Genomic DNA, 26,669 nt, shown 5'->3' with positions numbered 1-26,669 from the left:
TGACGGCGCGGTGCACCGAGGGCGCTGTGCATCGAGGGCGGGCGGTGCGTCGAGGGCGGGCGGTGCGTCGAGGGCGCTGTGCACTGACGGCGCGGTGCACCGAGGGCGCTGTGCATCGAGGGCGGGCGGTGCGTCGAGGGCGGGCGGTGCGTCGAGGGCGCTGTGCACTGACGGCGCGGTGCGTCGAGGGCGGGCGGTGCGTCGAGGGAGCGCGGTGCGCCGAGGGCGGGCGGTGCGTCGAGGGCGGGCGGTGCGTCGAGGGCGGGCGGTGCGTCGAGGGCGGGCGGTGCGTCGAGAGAGCGCGGTGCGTCGAGGGCGGGCGGTGCGTCGAGGGAGCGCGGTGCACCGAGGGCGGGCGGTGCGTCGAGGGCGGGCGGTGCGTCGAGGGCGGGCGGTGCGTCGAGGGAGCGCGGTGCACCGAGGGCGGGCGGTGCGTCGAGGGCGGGCGGTGCGTCGAGGGCGGGCGGTGCGTCGAGGGCGGGCGGTGCGTCGAGGGCGGGCGGTGCGTCGAGGGCGGGCGGTGCGTCGAGGGAGCGCGGTGCACCGAGGGCGGGCGGTGCGTCGAGGGCGGGCGGTGCGTCGAGGGCGGGCGGTGCGTCGAGGGAGCGCGGTGCACCGAGGGCGGGCGGTGCGTCGAGGGCGGGCGGTGCGTCGCGGGCGGTGCGTCGAGGGAGCGCGGTGCACCGAGGGCGGGCGGTGCGTCGAGGGCGGGCGGTGCGTCGAGGGCGGGCGGTGCGTCGAGGGCGGGCGGTGCGTCGAGGGCGGGCGGTGCGTCGAGGGCGGGCGGTGCGCCGAGGGCGGGCGGTGCGCCGAGGGCGGGCGGTGCGCCGAGGGCGGGCGGTGCGCCGAGGGCGGGCGGTGCGTCGAGGGCGGGCGGTGCGTCGAGGGAGCGCGGTGCACCGAGGGCGGCCGGTGCGTCGAGGGCGGGCGGTGCGTCGAGGGCGGGCGGTGCGTCGAGGGCGGGCGGTGCGTCGAGGGCGGGCGGTGCACCGAGGGCGCTGTGCATTGAGGGCGGGCGGTGCATCGAGGGCGCTGTGCACCGAGGGCGCTGTGCATCGAGGGCGCTGTGCACCGAGGGCGGGCGGTGCATCGAGGGCGCTGTGCATCGAGGGCGGGCGGTGCATCGAGGGCGCTGTGCATCGAGGACGCTGTGCACCGAGGGCGCTGTGCATCGAGGGCGGGCGGTGCATCGAGGGCGCTGTGCACCGAGGGAGCGCGGTGCATCGAGGGCGGGCGGTGCATCGAGGGCGGGCGGTGCATCGAGGGCGCTGTGCACCGAGGGCGCTGTGCACCGAGGGCGCTGTGCATCGAGGGCGCTGTGCATCGAGGGCGGGCTGTGCACCGAGGGCGCTGTGCACCGAGGGCGCTGTGCATCGAGGGCGCTGTGCACCGAGGGCGCTGTGCACCGAGGGCGCTGTGCATCGAGGGCGCTGTGCATCGAGGGCGGGCTGTGCACCGAGGGCGCTGTGCATCGAGGGCGGGCGGTGCATCGAGGGCGCTGTGCACCGAGGGCGCTGTGCATCGAGGGCGGGCGGTGCATCGAGGGCGCTGTGCACCGAGGGCGCTGTGCATCGAGGGCGGGCGGTGCATCGAGGGCGCTGTGCACCGAGGGCGCTGTGCACCGAGGGCGCTGTGCACCGAGGGCGCTGTGCATCGAGGGCGGGCGGTGCATCGAGGGCGCTGTGCATCGAGGGCGCTGTGCACCGAGGGCGCTGTGCATCGAGGGCGGGCGGTGCATCGAGGGCGCTGTGCACCGAGGGCGCTGTGCATCGAGGGCGGGCGGTGCATCGAGGGCGCTGTGCACCGAGGGAGCGCTGTGCACCGAGGGCGCGCGGTGCATCGAGGGCGCGCGGTGAGCCGAGGGCGGGCGGTGCTCCGAGGGCGGGCGGTGCACCGAGGGAGCTGTGCACCGAGGGCGGGCGGTGCGTCGAGGGCGGGCGGTGCACCGAGGGAGCGCGGTGCATCGAGGGAGCGCGGTGCTCCGAGGGCGGGCGGTGCGTCGAGGGCGGGCGGTGCACCGAGGGCGGGCGGTGCTCTGATGGCGGGCGGTGCTCTGAGGGCGGGCGGTGCTCTGAGGGCGGGCGGTGCACCGAGGGAGCGCGGTGCTCCGAGGGCGGGCGGTGCTCCGAGGGCGGGCGGTGCTCCGAGGGCGGGCGGTGCTCCGAGGGCGGGCGGTGCTCCGAGGGCGGGCGGTGCTCCGAGGGCGGGCGGTGCTCCGAGGGAGCGCGGTGCTCCGAGGGCGGGCGGTGCTCCGAGGGAGCTGTGCACCGAGGGAGCGCGGTGCTCCGAGGGCGGGCGGTGCTCCGAGGGCGGGCGGTGCGTCGAGGGCGGGCGGTGCACCGAGGGCGGGCGGTGCTCCGAGGGAGCGCGGTGCTCCGAGGGCGGGCGGTGCTCCGAGGGCGGGCGGTGCTCCGAGGGCGGGCGGTGCGTCGAGGGCGGGCGGTGCGTCGAGGGCGGGCGCTGCACCGAGGGAGCTGTGCACCGAGGGAGCGCGGTGCTCCGAGGGCGGGCGGTGCTCCGAGGGCGGGCGGTGCGTCGAGGGCGGGCGGTGCGTCGAGGGCGGGCGGTGCGTCGAGGGCGGGCGGTGCGCCGAGGGCGGGCGGTGCGCCGAGGGCGGGCGGTGCGCCGAGGGCGGGCGGTGCGCCGAGGGCGGGCGGTGCTCCGAGGGCGGGCGGTGCTCCGAGGGCGGGCGGTGCGTCGAGGGCGGGCGGTGCACCGAGGGAGCGCGGTGCTCCGAGGGCGGGCGGTGCTCCGAGGGCGGGCGGTGCGTCGAGGGCGGGCGGTGCGCCGAGGGCGGGCGGTGCGCCGAGGGCGGGCGGTGCTCCGAGGGCGGGCGGTGCGCCGAGGGCGGGCGGTGCGCCGAGGGCGGGCGGTGCGCCGAGGGCGGGCGGTGCGCCGCGGGCGGTGCGCCGAGGGCGGGCGGTGCGCCGAGGGCGGGCGGTGCGCCGAGGGCGGGCGGTGCTCCGAGGGCGGGCGGTGCGCCGAGGGCGGGCGGTGCGCCGAGGGCGGGCGGTGCGCCGAGGGAGGGCGGTGCGCCGAGGGCGGGCGGTGCGCCGAGGGCGGGCGGTGCTCCGAGGGCGGGCGGTGCGCCGAGGGCGGGCGGTGCTCCGAGGGCGGGCGGTGCGCCGAGGGCGGGCGGTGCGCCGAGGGCGGGCGGTGCATCGAGGGCGCGCGGTGCTCCGAGGGCGGGCGGTGCGTCGAGGGCGGGCGGTGCGTCGAGGGCGGGCGGTGCGTCGAGGGCGGGCGGTGCTCCGAGGGCGGGCGGTGCTCCGAGGGCGGGCGGTGCTCCGAGGGCGCGCGGTGCGTCGAGGGCGCTGTGCACCGAGGGAGCGCGGTGCATCGAGGGCGCTGTGCACCGAGGGACCGCGGTGCATCGAGGGCACTGTGCACCGAGGGCGCGCGGTGCGTCGATAGCGCGCGGTGCACCGAGGGCGCGCGGTGCACCGAGGGCGCGCGGTGCATCGAGGGCGCGCGGTGCATCGAGGGCGCGCGGTGCATCGAGGGCGCGCTGTGCATCGAGGGCCCGCGTTGCGTCGAGGGCGCGCTGTGCATCGAGGGCCCGCGTTGCGTCGAGGGCGCGCGGTGCATCGAGGGCACGCGGTGCATCGAGGGCGCGCTGTGCATCGAGGGCCCGCGTTGCGTCGAGGGCGCGCGGTGAGCCGAGGGCGCGCGGTGCATCGAGGGCGCGCGGTGCATCGAGGGCGCGCGGTGCATCGAGGGCGCGCGGTGCATCGAGGGCGCGCGGTGCATCGAGGGCGCGCGGTGCATCGAGGGCGCTGTGCACCGAGGGCGCGCGGTGCGTCGAGGGCGCTGTGCACCGAGGGCGCGCGGTGCGTCGAGGGCGCTGTGCACCGAGGGAGCGCGGTGCGTCGGGGGGCGCACGGTGCATCGAGGGCGCTGTGCACCGAGGGAGCGCGGTGCACCGAGGGCGCTGTGCACCGAGGGCGCGCGGTGCATCGAGGGCGCTGTGCATCGAGGGCGCTGTGCACCGAGGGAGCGCGGTGCATCGAGGGCGCTGTGCACCGAGGGAGCGCGGTGCACCGAGGGCGCTGTGCACCGAGGGCGCTGTGCACCGAGGGCGCTGTGCATCGAGGGCGGGCGGTGCATCGAGGGCGCTGTGCATCGAGGGCGGGCTGTGCATCGAGGGCGGGCGGTGCATCGAGGGCGCTGTGCACCAAGGCGCTGTGCATCGAGGGCGGGCGGTGCATCGAGGGCGCTGTGCACCGAGGGCGCTGTGCATCGAGGGCGGGCGGTGCATCGAGGGCGCTGTGCACCGAGGGCGCTGTGCACCGAGGGCGCTGTGCACCGAGGGCGCTGTGCATCGAGGGCGGGCGGTGCATCGAGGGCGCTGTGCATCGAGGGCGCTGTGCACCGAGGGCGCTGTGCATCGAGGGCGGGCGGTGCATCGAGGGCGCTGTGCACCGAGGGCGCTGTGCATCGAGGGCGGGCGGTGCATCGAGGGCGCTGTGCACCGAGGGAGCGCTGTGCACCGAGGGCGCGCGGTGCATCGAGGGCGCGCGGTGAGCCGAGGGCGGGCGGTGCTCCGAGGGCGGGCGGTGCACCGAGGGAGCTGTGCACCGAGGGCGGGCGGTGCGTCGAGGGCGGGCGGTGCACCGAGGGTGGGCGGTGCTCTGAGGGCGGGCGGTGCACCGAGGGAGCGCGGTGCATCGAGGGAGCGCGGTGCTTCGAGGGCGGGCGGTGCATCGAGGGCGGGCGGTGCACCGAGGGCGGGCGGTGCTCCGAGGGCGGGCGGTGCTCCGAGGGCGGGCGGTGCTCCGAGGGCGGGCGGTGCTCCGAGGGAGCGCGGTGCTCCGAGGGCGGGCGGTGCTCCGAGGGAGCTGTGCACCGAGGGAGCGCAGTGCTCCGAGGGCGGGCGGTGCTCCGAGGGCGGGCGGTGCGTCGAGGGCGGGCCGTGCACCGAGGGCGGGCGGTGCTCCGAGGGAGCGCGGTGCTCCGAGGGCGGGCGGTGCTCCGAGGGCGGGCGGTGCTCCGAGGGCTGGCGGTGCTCCGAGGGCGGGCGGTGCGTCGAGGGCGGGCGGTGCGTCGAGGGCGGGCGCTGCACCGAGGGAGCTGTGCACCGAGGGAGCGCGGTGCTCCGAGGGCGGGCGGTGCTCCGAGGGCGGGCGGTGCGTCGAGGGCGGGCGGTGCGTCGAGGGCGGGCGGTGCGCCGAGGGCGGGCGGTGCGCCGAGGGCGGGCGGTGCGCCGAGGGCGGGCGGTGCGCCGAGGGCGGGCGGTGCGCCGAGGGCGGGCGGTGCTCCGAGGGCGGGCGGTGCTCCGAGGGCGGGCGGTGCGTCGAGGGCGGGCGGTGCACCGAGGGAGCTGTGCACCGAGGGAGCGCGGTGCTCCGAGGGCGGGCGGTGCTCCGAGGGCGGGCGGTGCTCCGAGGGCGGGCGGTGCTCCGAGGGCGGGCGGTGCGTCGAGGGCGGGCGGTGCGCCGAGGGCGGGCGGTGCGCCGAGGGCGGGCGGTGCGCCGAGGGCGGGCGGTGCGCCGCGGGCGGTGCGCCGAGGGCGGGCGGTGCGCCGAGGGCGGGCGGTGCGCCGAGGGCGGGCGGTGCTCCGAGGGCGGGCGGTGCTCCGAGGGCGGGCGGTGCTCCGAGGGCGGGCGGTGCGTCGAGGGCGGGCGGTGCGCCGAGGGCGGGCGGTGCGCCGAGGGCGGGCGGTGCTCCGAGGGCGGGCGGTGCGCCGAGGGCGGGCGGTGCTCCGAGGGCGGGCGGTGCGTCGAGGGCGCGCGGTGCTCCGAGGGCGGGCGGTGCGTCGAGGGCGGGCGGTGCGTCGAGGGCGGGCGGTGCGTCGAGGGCGGGCGGTGCTCCGAGGGCGGGCGGTGCTCCGAGGGCGCGCGGTGCGTCGAGGGCGCTGTGCACCGAGGGAGCGCGGTGCATCGAGGGCGCTGTGCACCGAGGGACCGCGGTGCATCGAGGGCACTGTGCACCGAGGGCGCGCGGTGCGTCGATAGCGCGCGGTGCACCGAGGGCGCGCGGTGCGTCGAGGGCGCGCGGTGCATCGAGGGCGCGCTGTGCATCGAGGGCCCGCGTTGCGTCGAGGGCGCGCGGTGCATCGAGGGCACGCGGTGCATCGAGGGCGCGCTGTGCATCGAGGGCCCGCGTTGCGTCGAGGGCGCGCGGTGAGCCGAGGGCGCGCGGTGCATCGAGGGCGCGCGGTGCATCGAGGGCGCTGTGCACCGAGGGCGCGCGGTGCGTCGAGGGCGCTGTGCACCGAGGGCGCGCGGTGCGTCGAGGGCGCTGTGCACCGAGGGAGCGCGGTGCGTCGGGGGCGCACGGTGCATCGAGGGCGCTGTGCACCGAGGGAGCGCGGTGCACCGAGGGCGCTGTGCACCGAGGGCACGCGGTGCATCGAGGGCGCTGTGCATCGAGGGCGCTGTGCACCGAGGGAGCGCGGTGCATCGAGGGCGCTGTGCACCGAGGGAGCGCGGTGCACCGAGGGCGCTGTGCACCGAGGGCGCTGTGCACCGAGGGCGCTGTGCACCGAGGGCGCTGTGCATCGAGGGCGCTGTGCATCGAGGGCGGGCGGTGCATCGAGGGCGCTGTGCATCGAGGGCGGGCTGTGCATCGAGGGCGGGCGGTGCATCGAGGGCGCTGTGCACCAAGGCGCTGTGCATCGAGGGCGGGCGGTGCATCGAGGGCGCTGTGCACCGAGGGCGCTGTGCATCGAGGGCGGGCGGTGCATCGAGGGCGCTGTGCATCGAGGGCGGGCGGTGCACCGAGGGCGGGCGGTGCATCGAGGGCGGGCGGTGCATCGAGGGCGCGCGGTGCATCAAGGGCGCGCGGTGAGCCGAGGGCGCGCGGTGCACCGAGGGCGCGCTGTGCACCGAGGGCGCGCTGTGCATCGAGGGCGGGCGGTGCATCGAGGGCGGGCGGTGCATCGAGGGCGGGCGGTGCATCGAGGGCGCTGTGCACCGAGGGGGCGCTGTGCACCGAGGGCGCGCGGTGCACCGAGGGCGGGCGGTGCATCGAGGGCGCTGTGCATCGAGGGCGCGCGGTGCACCGAGGACGCGCGGTGCATCGAGGGCGCGCGGTGCGCCGAGGGCGGGCGGTGCGTCGAGGGCGGGCGGTGCTCCGAGGGCGGGCGGTGCGTCGAGGGCGGGCGGTGCGTCGAGGGCGGGCGGTGCGTCGAGGGCGCTGTGCACCGACGGCGCGGTGCACCGAGGGCGCTGTGCATCGAGGGCGGGCGGTGCACCGAGGGCGCTGTGCACTGAGGGCGGGCGGTGCATCGAGGGCGCTGTGCATCGAGGGCGGGCGGTGCACCGAGGGCGCTGTGCATCGAGGGCGCTGTGCATCGAGGGCGGGCGGTGCATCGAGGGCGCTGCGCATCGAGGGCGGGCGGTGCATCGAGGGCGCTGTGCATTGAGGGCGGGCGGTGCACCGAGGGCGCTGTGCACCGAGGGCGCTGTGCATCGAGGGCGCTGTGCACCGAGGGCGGGCGGTGCATCGAGGGCGCTGTGCATCGAGGGCGGGCGGTGCATCGAGGGCGCTGTGCACCGAGGGCGCTGTGCATCGAGGGCGGGTGGTGCATCGAGGGCGCTGTGCACCAAGGCGCTGTGCATCGAGGGCGGGCGGTGCATCGAGGGCGCTGTGCACCGAGGGCGCTGTGCATCGAGGGCGGGCGGTGCATCGAGGGCGGCTGTGCACCGAGGGCGCTGTGCATCGAGGGCGGGCGTTGCATCGAGGGCGCTGTGCATCGAGGACGCTGTGCACCGAGGGCGCTGTGCATCGAGGGCGGGCGGTGCATCGAGGGCGCTGTGCACCGAGGGAGCGCGGTGCATCGAGGGCGGGCGGTGCACCGAGGGCGCTGTGCATCGAGGGTGGGCTGTGCACCGAGGGCGCTGTGCATCGAGGGCGGGCGGTGCATCGAGGGCGCTGTGCACCGAGGGCGCTGTGCATCGAGGGCGGGCGGTGCATCGAGGGCGCTGTGCACCGAGGGAGCGCGGTGCATCAAGGGCGCTGTGCACCGAGGGCGCTGTGCACCGAGGGCGCTGTGCTTCGAGGGCGGGCGGTGCATCGAGGGCGCTGTGCACCGAGGGCGCTGTGCATCGAGGGCGGGCGGTGCATCGAGGGCGCTGTGCACCGAGGGCGCTGTGCACCGAGGGCGCTGTGCATCAAGGGCGGGCGGTGCATCGAGGGCGCTGTGCATCGAGGGCGCTGTGCATCGAGGGCGGGCGGTGCATCGAGGGCGCTGTGCACCGAGGGCGCTGTGCATCGAGGGCGGGCGGTGCATCGAGGGCGCTGTGCACCGAGGGAGCGCTGTGCACCGAGGGCGCGCGGTGAGCCGAGGGCGGGCGGTGCTCCGAGGGCGGGCGGTGCGTCGAGGGCGGGCGGTGCACCGAGGGCGGGCGGTGCACCGAGGGAGCGCGGTGCGTCGAGGGCGGGCGGTGCGCCGAGGGAGCTGTGCACCGAGGGAGCGCGGTGCTCCGAGGGCGGGCGGTGCTCCGAGGGCGGGCGGTGCACCGAGGGAGCTGTGCACCGAGGGAGCGCGGTGCTCCGAGTGCGGGCGGTGCTCTGAGGGCGGGCGGTGCACCGAGGGAGCTGTGCACCGAGGGAGCGCGGTGCTCCGAGGGCGGGCGGTGCTCCGAGGGCGGGCGGTGCGTCGAGGGCGGGTGGTGCACCGAGGGCGGGCGGTGCTCCGAGGGCGGGCGGTGCACCGAGGGCGGGCGGTGCGTCGAGGGCGGGCGGTGCGTCGAGGGCGGGTGGTGCACCGAGGGAGCGCGGTGCTCCGAGGGCGGGCGGTGCTCCGAGGGCGGGCGGTGCGTCGAGGGCGGGCGGTGCACCGAGGGAGCGCGGTGCTCCGAGGGCGGGCGGTGCTCCGAGGGCGGGCGGTGCGTCGAGGGCGGGCGGTGCATCGAGGGCGGGCGGTGCTCCGAGGGCGGGCGGTGCTCCGAGGGCGGGCGGTGCTCCGAGGGCGGGCGGTGCGTCGAGGGCGGGTGGTGCTCCGAGGGAGCGCGGTGCTCCGAGGGCGGGCGGTGCACCGAGGGAGCGCGGTGCTCCGAGGGCGGGCGGTGCGTCGAGGGCGGGCGGTGCGTCGAGGGCGGGCGGTGCTCCGAGGGCGGGCGGTGCGTCGAGGGCGGGCGGTGCTCCGAGGGCGGGCGTGCTCCGAGGGCGGGCGGTGCGCCGAGGGCGGGCGGTGCGCCGAGGGCGGGCGGTGCGCCGAGGGCGGGCGGTGCGCCGAGGGCGGGCGGTGCGCCGAGGGCGGGCGGTGCGCCGAGGGCGGGCGGTGCGCCGAGGGCGGGCGGTGCGCCGAGGGCGGGCGGTGCGCCGAGGGCGGGCGGTGCGCCGAGGGCGGGCGGTGCGCCGAGGGCGGGCGGTGCTCCGAGGGCGGGCGGTGCGTCGAGGGCGGGCGGTGCGCCGAGGGCGGGCGGTGCGCCGAGGGCGGGCGGTGCGCCGAGGGCGGGCGGTGCGCCGAGGGCGGGCGGTGCGCCGAGGGCGGGCGGTGCTCCGAGGGCGGGCGGTGCTCCGAGGGCGGGCGGTGCGTCGAGGGCGCTGTGCACCGAGGGCGGGCGGTGCATCGAGGGCGCTGTGCACCGAGGGCGCTGTGCTCCGAGGGCGGGCGGTGCTCCGAGGGCGGGCGGTGCGTCGAGGGCGCTGTGCACCGAGGGCGGGCGGTGCATCGAGGGCGCTGTGCACCGAGGGCGCTGTGCATCAAGGGCGGGCGGTGCATCGAGGGCGCTGTGCATCGAGGGCGCTGTGCATCGAGGGCGGGCGGTGCATCGAGGGCGCTGTGCACCGAGGGCGCTGTGCATCGAGGGCGGGCGGTGCATCGAGGGCGCTGTGCACCGAGGGAGCGCTGTGCACCGAGGGCGGGCGGTGCTCCGAGGGCGGGCGGTGCTCCGAGGGCGGGCGGTGCTCCGAGGGCGGGCGGTGCGTCGAGGGCGGGCGGTGCACCGAGGGCGGGCGGTGCACCGAGGGAGCGCGGTGCGTCGAGGGCGGGCGGTGCGCCGAGGGAGCTGTGCACCGAGGGAGCGCGGTGCTCCGAGGGCGGGCGGTGCTCCGAGGGCGGGCGGTGCACCGAGGGAGCTGTGCACCGAGGGCGGGCGGTGCTCCGAGGGCGGGCGGTGCTCCGAGGGCGGGCGGTGCGTCGAGGGCGGGTGGTGCACCGAGGGCGGGCGGTGCTCCGAGGGCGGGCGGTGCACCGAGGGCGGGCGGTGCGTCGAGGGCGGGTGGTGCACCGAGGGAGCGCGGTGCTCCGAGGGCGGGCGGTGCTCCGAGGGCGGGCGGTGCGTCGAGGGCGGGCGGTGCACCGAGGGAGCGCGGTGCGTCGAGGGCGGGCGGTGCGCCGAGGGAGCTGTGCACCGAGGGAGCGCGGTGCTCCGAGGGCGGGCGGTGCTCCGAGGGCGGGCGGTGCACCGAGGGAGCGCGGTGCTCCGAGTGCGGGCGGTGCTCTGAGGGCGGGCGGTGCACCGAGGGAGCTGTGCACCGAGGGAGCGCGGTGCTCCGAGGGCGGGCGGTGCTCCGAGGGCGGGCGGTGCGTCGAGGGCGGGTGGTGCACCGAGGGCGGGCGGTGCTCCGAGGGCGGGCGGTGCACCGAGGGCGGGCGGTGCGTCGAGGGCGGGTGGTGCACCGAGGGAGCGCGGTGCTCCGAGGGCGGGCGGTGCTCCGAGGGCGGGCGGTGCGTCGAGGGCGGGCGGTGCACCGAGGGAGCGCGGTGCTCCGAGGGCGGGCGCTGCTCCGAGGGCGGGCGGTGCGTCGAGGGCGGGCGGTGCATCGAGGGCGGGCGGTGCTCCGAGGGCGGGCGGTGCTCCGAGGGCGGGCGGTGCTCCGAGGGCGGGCGGTGCTCCGAGGGCGGGCGGTGCGTCGAGGGCGGGTGGTGCACCGAGGGCGGGCGGTGCTCCGAGGGCGGGCGGTGCACCGAGGGAGCGCGGTTCTCCGAGGGCGCGCGGTGCTCCGAGGGCGGGCGGTGCACCGAGGGAGCGCGGTGCTCCGAGGGCGGGCGGTGCGTCGAGGGCGGGCGGTGCGTCGAGGGCGGGCGGTGCTCCGAGGGCGGGCGGTGCGTCGAGGGCGGGCGGTGCTCCGAGGGCGGGCGTGCTCCGAGGGCGGGCGGTGCTCCGAGGGCGGGCGGTGCGCCGAGGGCGGGCGGTGCGCCGAGGGCGGGCGGTGCGCCGAGGGCGGGCGGTGCGCCGAGGGCGGGCGGTGCTCCGAGGGCGGGCGGTGCGCCGAGGGCGGGCGGTGCGCCGAGGGCGGGCGGTGCGCCGAGGGCGGGCGGTGCGCCGAGGGCGGGCGGTGCTCCGAGGGCGGGCGGTGCGTCGAGGGCGGGCGGTGCGTCGAGGGCGGGCGGTGCTCCGAGGGCGGGCGGTGCGCCGAGGGCGGGCGGTGCGCCGAGGGCGGGCGGTGCGCCGAGGGCGGGCGGTGCGCCGAGGGCGGGCGGTGCTCCGAGGGCGGGCGGTGCTCCGAGGGCGGGCGGTGCTCCGAGGGCGGGCGGTGCGTCGAGGGCGCTGTGCACCGAGGGCGGGCGGTGCACCGAGGGCGCTGTGCACCGAGGGCGCTGTGCATCAAGGGCGGGCGGTGCATCGAGGGCGCTGTGCATTGAGGGCGCTGTGCATCGAGGGCGGGCGGTGCATCGAGGGCGCTGTGCACCGAGGGCGCTGTGCATCGAGGGCGGGCGGTGCATCGAGGGCGCTGTGCACCGAGGGAGCGCTGTGCACCGAGGGCGGGCGGTGCTCCGAGGGCGGGCGGTGCTCCGAGGGCGGGCGGTGCGTCGAGGGCGGGCGGTGCACCGAGGGCGGGCGGTGCACCGAGGGAGCGCGGTGCGTCGAGGGCGGGCGGTGCGCCGAGGGAGCTGTGCACCGAGGGAGCGCGGTGCTCCGAGGGCGGGCGGTGCTCCGAGGGCGGGCGGTGCACCGAGGGAGCTGTGCACCGAGGGCGGGCGGTGCTCCGAGGGCGGGCGGTGCGTCGAGGGCGGGTGGTGCACCGAGGGCGGGCGGTGCTCCGAGGGCGGGCGGTGCACCGAGGGCGGGCGGTGCGTCGAGGGCGGGTGGTGCACCGAGGGAGCGCGGTGCTCCGAGGGCGGGCGGTGCTCCGAGGGCGGGCGGTGCGTCGAGGGCGGGCGGTGCACCGAGGGAGCGCGGTGCTCCGAGGGCGGGCGGTGCTCCGAGGGCGGGCGGTGCGTCGAGGGCGGGCGGTGCATCGAGGGCGGGCGGTGCTCCGAGGGCGGGCGGTGCTCCGAGGGCGGGCGGTGCTCCGAGGGCGGGCGGTGCGTCGAGGGCGGGCGGTGCACCGAGGGCGGGCGGTGCTCCGAGGGCGGGCGGTGCACCGAGGGAGCGCGGTTCTCCGAGGGCGCGCGGTGCTCCGAGGGCGGGCGGTGCACCGAGGGAGCGCGGTGCTCCGAGGGCGGGCGGTGCGTCGAGGGCGGGCGGTGCGTCGAGGGCGGGCGGTGCTCCGAGGGCGGGCGGTGCGTCGAGGGCGGGCGGTGCTCCGAGGGCGGGCGTGCTCCGAGGGCGGGCGGTGCTCCGAGGGCGGGCGGTGCTCCGAGGGCGGGCGGTGCGCCGAGGGCGGGCGGTGCGCCGAGGGCGGGCGGTGCGCCGAGGGCGGGCGGTGCGCCGAGGGCGGGCGGTGCTCCGAGGGCGGGCGGTGCGCCGAGGGCGGGCGGTGCGCCGAGGGCGGGCGGTGCGCCGAGGGCGGGCGGTGCTCCGAGGGCGGGCGGTGCTCCGAGGGCGGGCGGTGCGCCGAGGGCGGGCGGTGCGCCGAGGGCGGGCGGTGCTCCGAGGGCGGGCGGTGCGTCGAGGGAGCGCGGTGCTCCGAGGGCGCGCGGTGCTCCGAGGGCGGGCGGTGCACCGAGGGAGCGCGGTGCTCCGAGGGCGGGCGGTGCGTCGAGGGCGGGCGGTGCGTCGAGGGCGCTGTGCACCGAGGGAGCGCGGTGCGTCGAGGGCGCACGGTGCACCGAGGGAGCGCGGTGCACCGAGGGCGCGCGGTGCATCGAGGGCGCTGTGCACCGAGGGCGCGCGGTGCTTCGAGGGCGCTGTGCACCGAGGGCGCGCGGTGCGTCGAGGGCGCTGTGCACCGAGGGAGCGCGGTGCGTCGAGGGCGCACGGTGCATCGAGGGCGCTGTGCACCGAGGGCGCGCGGTGCATCGAGGGCGCTGTGCACCGAGGGAGCGCTGTGCACCGAGGGCGCTGTGCACCGAGGGAGCGCGGTGCATCGAGGGCGCTGTGCACCGAGGGAGCGCGGTGCATCGAGGGCGCTGTGCACCGAGGGAGCGCGGTGCATCGAGGGCGCTGTGCACCGAGGGCGCGCGGTGCATCGAGGGCGCGCGGTGCATCGACGGCGCGCGGTGCATCGAGGGCGCTGTGCACCGAGGGAGCGCGGTGCACCGAGGGCGCTGTGCACCGAGGGAGCGCGGTGCATCGAGGGCGCTGTGCACCGAGGGAGCGCGGTGCATCGAGGGCGCTGTGCACCGAGGGCGCTGTGCACCGAGGGAGCGCGGTGCATCGAGGGCGCTGTGCACCGAGGGAGCGCGGTGCATCGAGGGCGCTGTGCACCGAGGGCGCGCGGTGCATCGAGGGCGCTGTGCACCGAGGGAGCGCGGTGCATCGAGGGCGCTGTGCACCGAGGGAGCGCGGTGCATCGAGGGCTCTGTGCATCGAGGGCGCTGTGCACCGAGGGAGCGCGGTGCATCGAGGGCGCTGTGCACCCAGGGCGCGCGGTGCATCGAGGGCGCTGTGCACCGAGGGAGCGCGGTGCATCGAGGGCGCTGTGCACCGAGGGGGCGCGGTGCATCGAGGGCGCTGTGCACCGAGGGAGCTGTGCACCGAGGGGGCGCGGTGTATCGAGGGCGCTGTGCACCCAGGGCGCGCGGTGCATCGAGGGCGCTGTGCACCCAGGGAGCGCGGTGCATCGAGGGCGCTGTGCACCGAGGGAGCGCGGTGCATCGAGGGCGCTGTGCACCGAGGGGGCACGGTGCATCGAGGGCGCGGTGCATCGAGGGCGCGGTGCATCGAGGGCGCTGTGCACCGAGGGAGCGCGGTGCATCGAGGGCGCTGTGCACCGAGGGCGCGCGGTGCATCGAGGGCGCTGTGCACCGAGGGAGCGCGGTGCATCGAGGGCGCTGTGCACCGAGGGAGCGCGGTGCATCGAGGGCGCTGTGCACCGAGGGAGCGCGGTGCATCGAGGGCGCTGTGCACCGAGGGAGCGCGGTGCATCGAGGGCGCTGTGCACCGAGGGAGCGCGGTGCATCGAGGGCGCTGTGCACCGAGGGAGCGCGGTGCATCGAGGGCGCTGTGCACCGAGGGAGCGCGGTGCATCGAGGGCGCTGTGCACCGAGGGAGCGCGGTGCATCGAGGGAGCGCGGTGCATCGAGGGCGCGCGGTGCGTCGAGGGCGCTGTGCACCGAGGGAGCGCGGTGCATCGAGGGCGCTGTGCACCGAGGGAGCGCGGTGCATCGAGGGCGCTGTGCACCGAGGGCGCGCGGTGCGTCGAGGGCGCGCGGTGCATCGAGGGCGCTGTGCACCGAGGGCGCGCGGTGCATCGAGGGCGCGCTGTGCACCGAGGGAGCGCGGTGCATCGAGGGCGCTGTGCACCGAGGGCGCGCGGTGCATCGAGGGCGGGCGGTGCATCGAGGGAGCGCGGTGCATCGAGGGCGCGCGGTGCATCGAGGGCGCTGTGCATCGACAGCGCGCGGTGCATCGAGGACACTGCATTACCAGCACTGCTGTCTTCCAGATTAGATATTTGTGATGTTGAAGGGGTGACAGGGAATGTTGCTGCTGATAGGATGGGCCCTTGTTATTTGGGCAGAATTTGGCAGCCTCTTGTATGGAGCCTTCACTGGACTCACCACTCACCCTGTCTTTATCTCCTCACTGCAGCTTGTCACGAGTGGTTGCTTGGCAACAAAATCGACATCCTCCCATTCCTGCTGCTGCCATTGGCCGGTCCGGAAGAGTTGAGCGAGGACGAAATGGAAGGTGGGGAAGAATATGGGGAAGGTGCTGGGTTCTGTGGGGAAAGGCGCTGGGATCAGAGAAAGGAGAGGCGGGAAATGTGGGGAAGGAGCTGGGATCAGTGGGATAAGGAGAGGCGGGAAATGTGGGGAACGCACTGGGATCAGGAGAGACAGGAAATGTGGGGATCGCGCTGGGATCAGTGGGATAAGGAGAGGCGGGAAATGTGGGGAACGCACTGGGATCAGTGGGATAAGGAGAGGCGGGAAATGTGGTGAAGGCGCTGGGATCAGTGGGATAAGGAGAGGCGGGAAATGTGGTGAAGGCGCTGGAATCAGTGGTATATGGAGAGGCGGGAAATGTGGGGATCGCACTGGGATCAGTGGGATAAGGAGAGGCGGGAAATGTGGGGAAGGCGCTGGGATCAGTGGGATAAGGAGAGGCGGGAAATGTGGGGAAGGCGCTGAGATCAGTGGGATAAGGAGAGGCGGGAAATGTGGGGGAGGCGCTGGGATCAGTGGGATAAGGAGAGGCGGGAAATGTGGGGAAGGCGCTGGGATCAGTGGGATAAGGAGAGACGGGAAATGTGGGGAATGCACTGGGATCAGTGGGATAAGGAGAGACGGGAAATGTGGGGGAGCCGCTGGGATCAGTGGGATAAGGAGAGGCGGGAAATGTGGGGAAGGCGCTGGGATCAGTGGGATAAGGAGAGGCTGGAAATGTGGGGGAGGCGCTGGGATCAGTGGGATAAGGAGAGGCGGGAAATGTGGGGGAGGCGCTGGGATCAGTGGGATAAGGAGAGGCGGGAAATGTGGGGAAGGCGCTGGGATCAGTGGGATAAGGAGAGGCGGGAAATGTGGGGGAGGCGCTGGGATCAGTGGGATAAGGAGAGGCGGGAAATGTGGGGGAGGCGCTGGGATCAGTGGGATAAGGAGAGGCGGGAAATGTGGGGGAGGCGCTGGGATCAGTGGGATAAGGAGAGGCGGGAAATGTGGGGAATGAGCTGGGATCAGTGGGATAAGGAGAGGCGGGTAATGTGGGGAATGAGCTGGGATCAGTGGGATAAGGAGAGACGGGAAATGTGGGGAATGCGCTGGGATCAGTGGGATAAGGAGAGACGGGAAATGTGGGGAATGAGCTGGGATTAGTGGGATAAGGAGAGACTGGAAATGTGGGGAATGAGCTGGGATCAGTGGGATAAGGAGAGACAGGAAATGTGGGGAATGAGCTGGGATCAGTGGGATAAGGAGAGACGGGAAATGTGGGGAATGAGCTGGGATCAGTGGGATAAGGAGAGACGGGAAATGTGGGTAATGCGCTGGGATCAGTGGGATAAGGAGAGGCGGGAAATGTGGGGAATGAGCTGGGATTAGTGGGATAAGGAGAGACTGGAAATGTGGGGAATGAGCTGGGATCAGTGGGATAAGGAGAGACAGGAAATGTGGGGGAGGCGCTGGGATCAGTGGGATAAAGAGAGACGGGAAATGTGGGGAATGCGCTGGGATCAGTGGGATAAGGAGAGACAGGAAATGTGGGGAAGGCGCTGGGATCAGTGGGATAAGGAGAGGCGGGAAATGTGGGGAAGGCGCTGGGATCAGTGGGATAAGGAGAGGCGGGAAATGTGGGGGAGGCGCTGGGATCAGTGGGATAAGGAGAGACGGGAAATGTGGGGAAGGAGCTGGAATCAGTGGTATATGGAGAGGCGGGAAATGTGGGGAACGCACTGGGATCAGTGGGATAAGGAGAGGCGGGAAATGTGGGGAAGGCGCTGGGATCAGTGGGATAAGGAGAGGCGGGAAATGTGGAGAAGGCGCTGGGATCAGTGGGATAAGGAGAGGCGGGAAATGTGGGGGAGGCGCTGGGATCAGTGGGATAAGGAGAGGCGGGAAATGTGGGGAATGCGCTGGGATCAGTGGGATAAGGAGAGGCGGGAAATGTGGGGGAAGAGCAGGGATCAGTGGGATAAGGAGAGGCGGGAAATGTGGGGAATGCGCTGGGATCAGTGGGATAAGGAGAGGCGGGAAATGTGGGGGAGGCGCTGGGATCAGTGGGATAAGGAGAGGCGGGAAATGTGGGGAAGGCGCTGGGATCAGTGGGATAAGGAGAGGCGGGAAATGTGGGGGAGGCGCTGGGATCAGTGGGATAGGGAGAGACGGGAAATGTGGGGAAGGAGCTGGAATCAGTGGTATATGGAGAGGCGGGAAATGTGGGGAACGCACTGGGATCAGTGGGATAAGGAGAGGCGGGAAATGTGGGGAAGGCGCTGGGATCAGTGGGATAAGGAGAGGCGGGAAATGTGGGGAAGGCGCTGGGATCAGTGGGATAAGGAGAGGCGGGAAATGTGGGGGAGGCGCTGGGATCAGTGGGATAAGGAGAGACGGGAAATGTGGGGAAGGAGCTGGAATCAGTGGTATATGGAGAGGCGGGAAATGTGGGGAACGCACTGGGATCAGTGGGATAAGGAGAGGCGGGAAATGTGGGGAAGGCGCTGGGATCAGTGGGATAAGGAGAGGCGGGAAATGTGGAGAAGGCGCTGGGATCAGTGGGATAAGGAGAGACAGGAAATGTGTGGGAGGCGCTGGGATCAGTGAAAGGAGAGACGGGAAATGTGGGGAAGGAGCTGGGATCAGTGGGATAAGGAGTGACGGGGAATGTGGGGAGTGAGCTGGGATCAGTGGGATAAGGAGAGGCGGGAAATGTGGGGGAGGCGCTGGGATCAGTGGGATAAGGAGAGACGGGGAATGAGCTGGGATCAGTGGCACAAGGAGAGGCGGGAAATGAGGGGAAAGCGCTGGGATCAGAGAAAGGAGAGGCGGGAAATGTGGGGAAGGCGCTGGGATCAGTGGGATAAGGAGAGACGGGAAATGTGGGGAATGCGCTGGGATCAGTGAAAGGGGAGACGGGAAATGTGGGGAAGGAGCTGGGATAAGTGGGATAAGGAGAGGCCTGAAATGTGGGGGAGGCGCTGGGATCAGTCGGATAAGGAGAGGCGGGAAATGTGGGGAATGCACTGGGATCAGTATGATAAGGAGAGGCGGGAAATGTGGGGAATGAGCTGGGATCAATGGGATAAGAGAGGCGGGAAATGTGGGGGAGGTGCTGGGATCAGAGAAAGGAGAGACGGGAAATGTGGGGAATGCGCTGGGATCAGTGGGATAAGGAGAGGCGGGAAATGTGGGGAAGGCGCTGGGATCAGTGGGATAAGGAGAGGCGGGAAATGTGGGGGAGGCGCTGGGATCAGTGGGATAAGGAGAGGCGGAAATGTGGGGAAGGCGCTGGGATCAGTGGGATAAGGAGAGGCGGGAAATGTGGGGAATGAGCTGGGATCAGTGAAAGGAGAGACGGGAAATGTGGGGAAGGAGCTGGGATCAGTGGGATAAGGAGAGACAAGAAATGTGGGGAATGAGCTGGGATCAGTGGGATAAGAAGAGGCGGGAAATGTGGGGAAGGCGCTGGGATCAGTGGGATAAGGAGAGGCGGGAAATGTGGGGAATGCACTGGGATCAGTGGGATAAGGAGAGGCGGGAAATGTGGGGAATGAGCTGGGATCAGTGAGATAAGAGAGGCGGGAAATGTGGGGGAGGCGCTGGGATCAGAGAAAGGAGAGACGGGAAATGTGGGGAATGCGCTGGGATCAGTGGGATAAGGAGAGGCGGGAAATGTGGGGAAGGCGCTGGGATCAGTGGGATAAGGAGAGGCGGTAAATGTGGGGGAGGCGCTGGGATCAGTGGGATAAGGAGAGGCGGGAAATGTGGGGAAGGCGCTGGGATCAGTGGGATAAGGAGAGGCGGGAAATGTGGGGAATGAGCTGGGATCAGTGAAAGGAGAGACGGGAAATGTGGGGAAGGAGCTGGGATCAGTGGGATAAGGAGAGACAGGAAATGTGGGGAATGAACTGGGATCAGTGGGATAAGGAGAGGCGGGAAATGTGGGGAAGGCGCTGGGATCAGTGGGATAAGGAGAGGCGGGAAATGTGGGGAAGGCGCTGGGATCAGTGGGATAAGGAGAGGCGGGAAATGTGGGTAATGAGCTGGGATCAGTGAAAGGAGAGACGGGAAATGTGGGGAAGGAGCTGGGATAAGGAGAGACGGGAAATGTGGGGAATGCGCTGGGATCAGTGGGATAAGGAGAGACGGGAAATGTGGGGAATGCGCTGGGATAAGTGAAAGGAGAGACAGGAAATATGGGGAAGGAGCTGGGATCAGTGGGATAAGGAGTGACGGGGAATGTGGGGAGTGAGCTGGGATCAGTGGGATAAGAAGAGGTGGGAAATGTGGGGAAGGAGCTGGGATCAGTGGGATAAGGAGAGACAGGAAATGTGGGGAAGGCGCTGGGATCAGTGGGATAAGGAGAGGCGGGAAATGTGGGGAAGGCGCTGGGATCAGTGGGATAAGGAGAGGCGGGAAATGTGGGGGAGGCGCTGGGATCAGTGGGATAAGGAGAGACGGGAAATGTGGGGAAGGAGCTGGAATCAGTGGTATATGGAGAGGCGGGAAATGTGGGGAACGCACTGGGATCAGTGGGATAAGGAGAGGCGGGAAATGTGGGGAAGGCGCTGGGATCAGTGGGATAAGGAGAGGCGGGAAATGTGGAGAAGGCGCTGGGATCAGTGGGATAAGGAGAGGCGGGAAATGTGGGGGAGGCGCTGGGATCAGTGGGATAAGGAGAGGCGGGAAATGTGGGGAATGCGCTGGGATCAGTGGGATAAGGAGAGGCGGGAAATGTGGGGGAAGAGCAGGGATCAGTGGGATAAGGAGAGGCGGGAAATGTGGGGAATGCGCTGGGATCAGTGGGATAAGGAGAGGCGGGAAATGTGGGGGAGGCGCTGGGATCAGTGGGATAAGGAGAGGCGGGAAATGTGGGGAAGGCGCTGGGATCAGTGGGATAAGGAGAGGCGGGAAATGTGGGGGAGGCGCTGGGATCAGTGGGATAGGGAGAGACGGGAAATGTGGGGAAGGAGCTGGAATCAGTGGTATATGGAGAGGCGGGAAATGTGGGGAACGCACTGGGATCAGTGGGATAAGGAGAGGCGGGAAATGTGGGGAAGGCGCTGGGATCAGTGGGATAAGGAGAGGCGGGAAATGTGGGGAAGGCGCTGGGATCAGTGGGATAAGGAGAGGCGGGAAATGTGGGGGAGGCGCTGGGATCAGTGGGATAAGGAGAGACGGGAAATGTGGGGAAGGAGCTGGAATCAGTGGTATATGGAGAGGCGGGAAATGTGGGGAACGCACTGGGATCAGTGGGATAAGGAGAGGCGGGAAATGTGGGGAAGGCGCTGGGATCAGTGGGATAAGGAGAGGCGGGAAATGTGGAGAAGGCGCTGGGATCAGTGGGATAAGGAGAGACAGGAAATGTGTGGGAGGCGCTGGGATCAGTGAAAGGAGAGACGGGAAATGTGGGGAAGGAGCTGGGATCAGTGGGATAAGGAGTGACGGGGAATGTGGGGAGTGAGCTGGGATCAGTGGGATAAGGAGAGGCGGGAAATGTGGGGGAGGCGCTGGGATCAGTGGGATAAGGAGAGACGGGGAATGAGCTGGGATCAGTGGCACAAGGAGAGGCGGGAAATGAGGGGAAAGCGCTGGGATCAGAGAAAGGAGAGGCGGGAAATGTGGGGAAGGCGCTGGGATCAGTGGGATAAGGAGAGACGGGAAATGTGGGGAATGCGCTGGGATCAGTGAAAGGGGAGACGGGAAATGTGGGGAAGGAGCTGGGATAAGTGGGATAAGGAGAGGCCTGAAATGTGGGGGAGGCGCTGGGATCAGTCGGATAAGGAGAGGCGGGAAATGTGGGGAATGCACTGGGATCAGTATGATAAGGAGAGGCGGGAAATGTGGGGAATGAGCTGGGATCAATGGGATAAGAGAGGCGGGAAATGTGGGGGAGGTGCTGGGATCAGAGAAAGGAGAGACGGGAAATGTGGGGAATGCGCTGGGATCAGTGGGATAAGGAGAGGCGGGAAATGTGGGGAAGGCGCTGGGATCAGTGGGATAAGGAGAGGCGGGAAATGTGGGGGAGGCGCTGGGATCAGTGGGATAAGGAGAGGCGGGAAATGTGGGGAAGGCGCTGGGATCAGTGGGATAAGGAGAGGCGGGAAATGTGGGGAATGAGCTGGGATCAGTGAACGGAGAGACGGGAAATGTGGGGAAGGAGCTGGGATCAGTGGGATAAGGAGAGACAGGAAATGTGGGGAATGAACTGGGATCAGTGGGATAAGGAGAGGCGGGAAATGTGGGGAAGGCGCTGGGATCAGTGGGATAAGGAGAGGCGGGAAATGTGGGGAAGGCGCTGGGATCAGTGGGATAAGGAGAGGCGGGAAATGTGGGTAATGAGCTGGGATCAGTGAAAGGAGAGACGGGAAATGTGGGGAAGGAGCTGGGATAAGGAGAGACGGGAAATGTGGGGAATGCGCTGGGATCAGTGGGATAAGGAGAGACGGGAAATGTGGGGAATGCGCTGGGATAAGTGAAAGGAGAGACAGGAAATATGGGGAAGGAGCTGGGATCAGTGGGATAAGGAGTGACGGGGAATGTGGGGAGTGAGCTGGGATCAGTGGGATAAGAAGAGGTGGGAAATGTGGGGAAGGAGCTGGGATCAGTGGGATAAGGAGAGACGGGAAATGTGGGGAATGCGCTGGGATCAGTGGGATAAGGAGAGGCGGGAAATGTGGGGAAGGCGCTGGGATCAGTGGGATAAGGAGAGGCGGGAAATGTGGGGAAGGAGCTGGGATCAGTGGGATAAGGAGAGGTGGGAAATGTGGGGAATGCACTGGGATCAGTGGGATAAGGAGAGGCGGGAAATGTGGGGAAGGCGCAGGGATCAGTGGGATAAGGAGAGGCTGGAAATGTGGGGAAGGCGCTGGGATCAGTGGGATAAGGAGAGACGGGAAATGTGGGTAATGCGCTGGGATCAGTGAAAGGAGAGATGGGAAATGTGGGGAAGGAGCTGGGATAAGTGGGATAAGGAGAGACGGGAAATGTGGGGAATGCGCTGGGATCAGTGAAAGGAGAGACGGGAAATGTGGGGAAGGAGCTGGGATCAGTGGGATAAGGAGAGACGGGAAATGTGGGGAATGCGCTGGGATCAGTGGGATAAGGAGAGGCGGGAAATGTGGGGAAGGCGCTGGGATCAGTGGGATAAGGAGAGGCGGGAAATGTGGGGAAGGCGCTGGGATCAGTGGGATAAGGAGAGGCGGGAAATGTGGGGGAGGCGCTGGGATCAGTGGGATAAGGAGAGGCGGGAAATGTGGGGGAGGCGCTGGGATCAGTGGGATAAGGAGAGGCGGGAAATGTGGGGAAGGCGCTGGGATCAGTGGGATAAGGAGAGACGGGAAATGTGGGGAATGCACTGGGATCAGTGGGATAAGGAGAGACGGGAAATGTGGGGGAGCCGCTGGGATCAGTGGGATAAGGAGAGGCGGGAAATGTGGGGAAGGCGCTGGGATCAGTGGGATAAGGAGAGGCTGGAAATGTGGGGGAGGCGCTGGGATCAGTGGGATAAGGAGAGGCGGGAAATGTGGGGGAGGCGCTGGGATCAGTGGGATAAGGAGAGGCGGGAAATGTGGGGGAGGCGCTGGGATCAGTGGGATAAGGAGAGGCGGGAAATGTGGGGGAGGCGCTGGGATCAGTGGGATTAGGAGAGGCGGGAAATGTGGGGGAGGCGCTGGGATCAGTGGGATAAGGAGAGGCGGGAAATGTGGGGGAGGCGCTGGGATCAGTGGGATAAGGAGAGGCGGGAAATGTGGGGAATGAGCTGGGATCAGTGGGATAAGGAGAGGCGGGAAATGTGGGGAATGAGCTGGGATCAGTGGGATAAGGAGAGACGGGAAATGTGGGGAATGCGCTGGGATCAGTGGGATAAGGAGAGACGGGAAATGTGGGGAATGAGCTGGGATTAGTGGGATAAGGAGAGACTGGAAATGTGGGGAATGAGCTGGGATCAGTGGGATAAGGAGAGACAGGAAATGTGGGGAATGAGCTGGGATCAGTGGGATAAGGAGAGACGGGAAATGTGGGGAATGAGCTGGGATCAGTGGGATAAGGAGAGACGGGAAATGTGGGTAATGCGCTGGGATCAGTGGGATAAGGAGAGGCGGGAAATGTGGGGAATGAGCTGGGATTAGTGGGATAAGGAGAGACTGGAAATGTGGGGAATGAGCTGGGATCAGTGGGATAAGGAGAGACAGGAAATGTGGGGGAGGCGCTGGGATCAGTGGGATAAAGAGAGACGGGAAATGTGGGGAATGCGCTGGGATCAGTGGGATAAGGAGAGACAGGAAATGTGGGGAAGGCGCTGGGATCAGTGGGATAAGGAGAGGCGGGAAATGTGGGGAAGGCGCTGGGATCAGTGGGATAAGGAGAGGCGGGAAATGTGGGGGAGGCGCTGGGATCAGTGGGATAAGGAGAGACGGGAAATGTGGGGAAGGAGCTGGAATCAGTGGTATATGGAGAGGCGGGAAATGTGGGGAACGCACTGGGATCAGTGGGATAAGGAGAGGCGGGAAATGTGGGGAAGGCGCTGGGATCAGTGGGATAAGGAGAGGCGGGAAATGTGGAGAAGGCGCTGGGATCAGTGGGATAAGGAGAGGCGGGAAATGTGGGGGAGGCGCTGGGATCAGTGGGATAAGGAGAGGCGGGAAATGTGGGGGAGGCGCTGGGATCAGTGGGATAAGGAGAGACGGGAAATGTGGGGAAGGAGCTGGAATCAGTGGTATATGGAGAGGCGGGAAATGTGGGGAACGCACTGGGATCAGTGGGATAAGGAGAGGCGGGAAATGTGGGGAAGGCGCTGGGATCAGTGGGATAAGGAGAGGCGGGAAATGTGGAGAAGGCGCTGGGATCAGTGGGATAAGGAGAGACAGGAAATGTGTGGGAGGCGCTGGGATCAGTGAAAGGAGAGACGGGAAATGTGGGGAAGGAGCTGGGATCAGTGGGATAAGGAGTGACGGGGAATGTGGGGAGTGAGCTGGGATCAGTGGGATAAGGAGAGGCGGGAAATGTGGGGGAGGCGCTGGGATCAGTGGGATAAGGAGAGACGGGGAATGAGCTGGGATCAGTGGCACAAGGAGAGGCGGGAAATGAGGGGAAAGCGCTGGGATCAGAGAAAGGAGAGGCGGGAAATGTGGGGAATGCGCTAGGATCAGTGGGATAAGGAGAGACGGGAAATGTGGGGAATGCGCTGGGATCAGTGAAAGGGGAGACGGGAAATGTGGGGAAGGCGCTGGGATCAGTGGGATAAGGAGAGGCGGGAAATGTGGGGAAGGCGCTGGGATCAGTGGGATAAGGAGAGGCGGGAAATGTGGAGAAGGCGCTGGGATCAGTGGGATAAGGAGAGGCGGGAAATGTGGGGGAGGCGCTGGGATCAGTGGGATAAGGAGAGGCGGGAAATGTGGGGGAGGCGCTGGGATCAGTGGGATAAGGAGAGACGGGAAATGTGGGGAAGGAGCTGGAATCAGTGGTATATGGAGAGGCGGGAAATGTGGGGAACGCACTGGGATCAGTGGGATAAGGAGAGGCGGGAAATGTGGGGAAGGCGCTGGGATCAGTGGGATAAGGAGAGGCGGGAAATGTGGAGAAGGCGCTGGGATCAGTGGGATAAGGAGAGACAGGAAATGTGTGGGAGGCGCTGGGATCAGTGAAAGGAGAGACGGGAAATGTGGGGAAGGAGCTGGGATCAGTGGGATAAGGAGTGACGGGGAATGTGGGGAGTGAGCTGGGATCAGTGGGATAAGGAGAGGCGGGAAATGTGGGGGAGGCGCTGGGATCAGTGGGATAAGGAGAGACGGGGAATGAGCTGGGATCAGTGGCACAAGGAGAGGCGGGAAATGAGGGGAAAGCGCTGGGATCAGAGAAAGGAGAGGCGGGAAATGTGGGGAATGCGCTGGGATCAGTGGGATAAGGAGAGACGGGAAATGTGGGGAATGCGCTGGGATCAGTGAAAGGGGAGACGGGAAATGTGGGGAAGGCGCTGGGATCAGTGGGATAAGGAGAGGCGGGAAATGTGGGGAATGAGCTGGGATCAGTGAAAGGAGAGACGGGAAATGTGGGGAAGGAGCTGGGATCAGTGGGATAAGGAGAGACAAGAAATGTGGGGAATGAGCTGGGATCAGTGGGATAAGAAGAGGCGGGAAATGTGGGGAAGGCGCTGGGATCAGTGGGATAAGGAGAGGCGGGAAATGTGGGGAATGCACTGGGATCAGTGGGATAAGGAGAGGCGGGAAATGTGGGGAATGAGCTGGGATCAGTGAGATAAGAGAGGCGGGAAATGTGGGGGAGGCGCTGGGATCAGAGAAAGGAGAGACGGGAAATGTGGGGAATGCGCTGGGATCAGTGGGATAAGGAGAGGCGGGAAATGTGGGGAAGGCGCTGGGATCAGTGGGATAAGGAGAGGCGGTAAATGTGGGGGAGGCGCAGGGATCAGTGGGATAAGGAGAGGCGGGAAATGTGGGGAAGGCGCTGGGATCAGTGGGATAAGGAGAGGCGGGAAATGTGGGGAATGAGCTGGGATCAGTGAAAGGAGAGACGGGAAATGTGGGGAAGGAGCTGGGATCAGTGGGATAAGGAGAGACAGGAAATGTGGGGAATGAACTGGGATCAGTGGGATAAGGAGAGGCGGGAAATGTGGGGAAGGCGCTGGGATCAGTGGGATAAGGAGAGGCGGGAAATGTGGGGAAGGCGCTGGGATCAGTGGGATAAGGAGAGGCGGGAAATGTGGGTAATGAGCTGGGATCAGTGAAAGGAGAGACGGGAAATGTGGGGAAGGAGCTGGGATAAGGAGAGACGGGAAATGTGGGGAATGCGCTGGGATCAGTGGGATAAGGAGAGACGGGAAATGTGGGGAATGCGCTGGGATAAGTGAAAGGAGAGACAGGAAATATGGGGAAGGAGCTGGGATCAGTGGGATAAGGAGTGACGGGGAATGTGGGGAGTGAGCTGGGATCAGTGGGATAAGAAGAGGTGGGAAATGTGGGGAAGGAGCTGGGATCAGTGGGATAAGGAGAGACGGGAAATGTGGGGAATGCGCTGGGATCAGTGGGATAAGGAGAGGCGGGAAATGTGGGGAAGGCGCTGGGATCAGTGGGATAAGGAGAGGCGGGAAATGTGGGGAAGGAGCTGGGATCAGTGGGATAAGGAGAGGTGGGAAATGTGGGGAATGCACTGGGATCAGTGGGATAAGGAGAGGCGGGAAATGTGGGGAAGGCGCTGGGATCAGTGGGATAAGGAGAGGCTGGAAATGTGGGGAAGGCGCTGGTCTCAGTGGGATAAGGAGAGACGGGAAATGTGGGGAATGCGCTGGGATCAGTGAAAGGAGAGATGGGAAATGTGGGGAAGGAGCTGGGATAAGTGGGATAAGGAGAGACGGGAAATGTGGGGAATGCGCTGGGATCAGTGAAAGGAGAGACGGGAAATGTGGGGAAGGAGCTGGGATCAGTGGGATAAGGAGTGACGGGAAATGTGGGGAGTGAGCTGGGATCAGTGGGATAAGGAGAGGCGGGAAATGTTGGGGAGGCGCTGGGATCAGTGGTATAAGGAGAGATGGGAAATGTGGGGAAGGAGCTGCGATAAGTGGGGTCAACAGCAGTGGTGTTTTGCAAAGCTCCAGCCTGCTGGCGCCAGAATTTACCCAGACCTGTTCAAAGAACATTTTCTGTTGTTTGGCCAAATTGTATTTTACTCTTGCCTTTCCTTTAAGGCTGGCACATCGCTGGGTCAGCGATGCCTGACTCATGTAGGTATCTTTCTGTTGTTGAACTGTGATGACAAATATCAGCACGGCATTCTGCTGCGG

The 26,669-nt window shown here is 69.0% G+C and overlaps 1 protein-coding gene across 1 annotated transcript in view; it reads left to right on the top strand.

The window, feature by feature from the left end:
- Window positions 1-26,669, top strand: part of hgh1 (HGH1 homolog (S. cerevisiae)) — a 43,179-nt gene that overhangs the window by 5,169 nt on the left and 11,341 nt on the right. The window contains exon 3 of the mRNA XM_072507975.1: window positions 14,811-14,909. Coding sequence (XP_072364076.1) covers window positions 14,811-14,909 — 99 coding nt within the window. The remainder of the gene's footprint in view (window positions 1-14,810; window positions 14,910-26,669) is intronic.

Source organism: Scyliorhinus torazame, chromosome 6, assembly GCF_047496885.1.
Source record: "Scyliorhinus torazame isolate Kashiwa2021f chromosome 6, sScyTor2.1, whole genome shotgun sequence".
In the NCBI taxonomy this organism is placed as follows: domain Eukaryota; kingdom Metazoa; phylum Chordata; class Chondrichthyes; order Carcharhiniformes; family Scyliorhinidae; genus Scyliorhinus; species Scyliorhinus torazame.
Note: the sequence above shows the minus strand (reverse complement) of the source record. Positions and strands in the feature narration are given on the sequence as shown.